The 2,647-nt window shown below is 49.5% G+C and overlaps 1 protein-coding gene across 1 annotated transcript; it reads right to left on the reverse strand.

Annotated features, from left to right (window-relative positions):
* Positions 1–778: 778 nt before the first annotated feature.
* Positions 779–2,021, reverse strand: Zg16 (zymogen granule protein 16). Its single transcript, XM_004622965.2, has 3 exons — positions 1,967–2,021; positions 1,661–1,793; positions 779–1,128 (listed from the first exon to the last, which is right to left on the reverse strand). Exons 1-3 carry the CDS (start codon positions 2,019–2,021, stop codon positions 813–815), a joined length of 504 nt encoding a protein of 167 aa, XP_004623022.1. The 3' UTR covers positions 779–812.
* Positions 2,022–2,647: the final 626 nt, after the last annotated feature.

Consider the following 2,647-nt stretch of genomic DNA (forward strand, 5'->3'; position numbering starts at 1 on the left):
AGCACTGGAGCTGAGGCAGGAGGATCCTTCTAAGTGTGAGACCCTGAGCTGCAAAGTGAGCTCAAGGCCAGCCTGAACTGCATAGTGAGTTTTTGAGGCGCTCTCTCAAAAACAAAAGGAATCCAGGCCTACCACACATGAAGTGCAGCGGCAGTCAGCAGAAGCAGGTGATGTCCTGGCTGAGGAGACTTGCCCAGGGGAGAGCCAGGGAACAAGGCAGCAGGAAAGAGGGACAGCTGGGGCTTTGGCAGTAAGCTGCAACGAGGCCTTACCTTCACCTCAGGACTTTTGCTTAAGCAAACACTTAGCAACTAGCCTTGGAAAGACTTGCTGCAAGCTAGAATCTTAGCTCCTGGGGATCAAACCTAGGGCCTTTGCACTGAGCTACAATTCCAGACCTTTTTATTTTCTATTTTGAGACAGTCTTGCTAAATTGACTAATTTAGCCCCAAATTTGTGATCCTCCTGCCTTCAGCCTTCAGTGCTGGGAATATATATATATATATATATATATATACCTTCAGTGCTGGGATAATATATATATATATATATATTAGGCCTCCATGCCTGGCCACACTTTTGATTGTGTAGAAAAACCCAGGATTCTTATACCTCTCTTACTCATTTTCCCACTTTCCCTAGATTTATGCCAGTAATAGCCAGAAATGCGGTCTGCCCAGTCCTACCAGAAGGAGGAGTCAGTCACAGCTAAGATACCATATAGAAACTAGTGTTAGCCATGTCCTTTTATTAAGCCATTTGGATGGGGTTAGGGATGGAGTTTTCATGGCCCTGCCTTGGAAGAAATGGGCTCAGCAGCTGCTGCAGTCACTAGGGTAGTTGTCCCAGTGCAGGCCAATGGCATCGATGACAGAACCAGATCGGCCACTGATGAATCGGAGTACAGTGTTGGGGTACAAGGGGAGTGCATTGAAACTCGTGCCTGTGTCCTTCCCAAAAGGCAGGTAACGGCCCTTGTCTGTCACAAAGACCAGCTTCCTCAGGTAAGACTTGTATTTGCCAGACACCTGGATCACCGACTCCCCAGGGTGCAGAAAGATCTCTTCCAGATCTCCGGATTTGCCACCCACGTAGTCGCTCCATACTTTTCCATACCGCACCTGTAGACTGGGTATGAGCAAAGAGGGAAGGAGCAGAGACATTGGCTAGGATGAGAATTCGTGACCTCTTGGTCACAAACTGGGGACAGAGACAAGTCCCCTGTCGGGCTCACAGCTTATGAAGGCTGGGTGAGTCCCAGAAAATCATTCAGGGAGCTTGAACTCATTTTGAAAAAAAAAAAAAAAAAAAACCTCAGAAAGGGAAGAGAAGTAGCCAGGAGTCACCCGAACAGCAGAAGTCAGAGCTTGAATCTGGATTCCAGGGTTCTACTGTGCCCAGCCCCCACTTGAAAGAAGCAAAAAGAGATGGATGAGACATATCCATGTTGTCTTAGGATGCAGGACCCAGGTCAGGAGGAAGCACATTTTGCTTCTACATGTGATAGAAGCTTCCACTGTCTGAACAGCCTGGGACTATCCAGGAGAGACACCAACAAAGAAGGAAGATGGCTGACAGGAATACTGCAAAGGAGGCTTCAGCCTCTTCCGGTTAAGATCCTAGAAGTCCCCCAAGCCGCAGGTGCTCAAAAGGCTCTTACCCTACAATGTAGTATCTGTTGACTCTGACACGGATGGCGGTGATGGGGCCTTCCAGCTGGAGGCCGGAATGGGAGAATCGCTTTCCTCCACCACCTCCATATTCTCCATTGTAGGAGGAGGCCCTCGCCTGAACTGGAGGGCAGAGAGAAGGGAGAACACCCAGCGGCGCTCAGGTACTTCCCATCACTACCAGCCTTCCCACAGCTCAGTTCCTGCTGCCCAGGCCTCCTTGGAGCCCAGGCCAAGACTGGCACAGAGGCTCCTTCCCACGTCCCCAATCACCAGACTCTGGGCTCCTCACTTACTGGCGTTGGCAGAGGTGGAGGCACAAAGAAGGACCAGGAGAACAGTGGCCAACATTCTGGGGCAGAGTGGAAAAAGAGGAGGGAATGAAGGCTTGCTCTTTTCCCTCTTGGACTTCACTTACCCAAGTAGCCTGGCCTCCGGTTCAGACCTGAACATTTCACTTCTTCAACTCACACCCAGCAGACTCAGTCATGAGGTTGGAGAAGAGCCCATCTACACTCCTGTTCCTTTCAGATATCATGTTCTAGGTCCCTAAGTCATCTGGCTCTCCCTCGTCTGGCTGTAGCCAACTCTCCCTTACCCTCCCAAGTAAAAAAGACCAGTCCTAACTGTCCTGATCAAGCTAAATCAAGCACCATTCTGTCCTGGCACAAGCAGCAGAGAATTTTCTAAGGGGAAGTAGAGAACACCATCAAAGCATAGAGATGGTTGAGTTCACCAAGCCAGGAATCTGAAGTGAGCCAGTAGTAGATTAGCTTGACTTACAGTCATCAGGGCATAGTTTAACCCCTGGCTTCACCCTGGTCTCAAATCAGAAAGAATGTTAGTGGTGCCTGTGTATCACATTGGCAATGAAGATGGACATAGACACTGCTGACACCAGTGTCTAAGCAATTCTCGTAGAACTGCGCTAGAGAAGTCGCAGAGCTGAGATGAGCTCAGTTCCTGGTCCCAGATGC

This window comes from Octodon degus, unplaced genomic scaffold (assembly GCF_000260255.1).
Source record: "Octodon degus isolate 3935 unplaced genomic scaffold, OctDeg1.0 scaffold00001, whole genome shotgun sequence".
In the NCBI taxonomy this organism is placed as follows: Eukaryota; Metazoa; Chordata; class Mammalia; order Rodentia; family Octodontidae; genus Octodon; species Octodon degus.

Excerpts from the sequence above, each read along its gene's own strand:
- Zg16 (XM_004622965.2), bottom strand. The coding sequence starts at position 2,021 with ATGTTGGCCACTGTTCTCCTGGTCCTTCTTTGTGCCTCCACCTCTGCC. Across the intron at positions 1,794-1,966 it reads CTCCACCTCTGCCAACGCCA|TTCAGGCGAGGGCCTCCTCC; the intron begins GTAAGTGAGGAG and ends TCTGCCCTCCAG. Across the intron at positions 1,129-1,660 it reads AACAGATACTACATTGTAGG|TCTACAGGTGCGGTATGGAA; the intron begins GTAAGAGCCTTT and ends GCTCATACCCAG.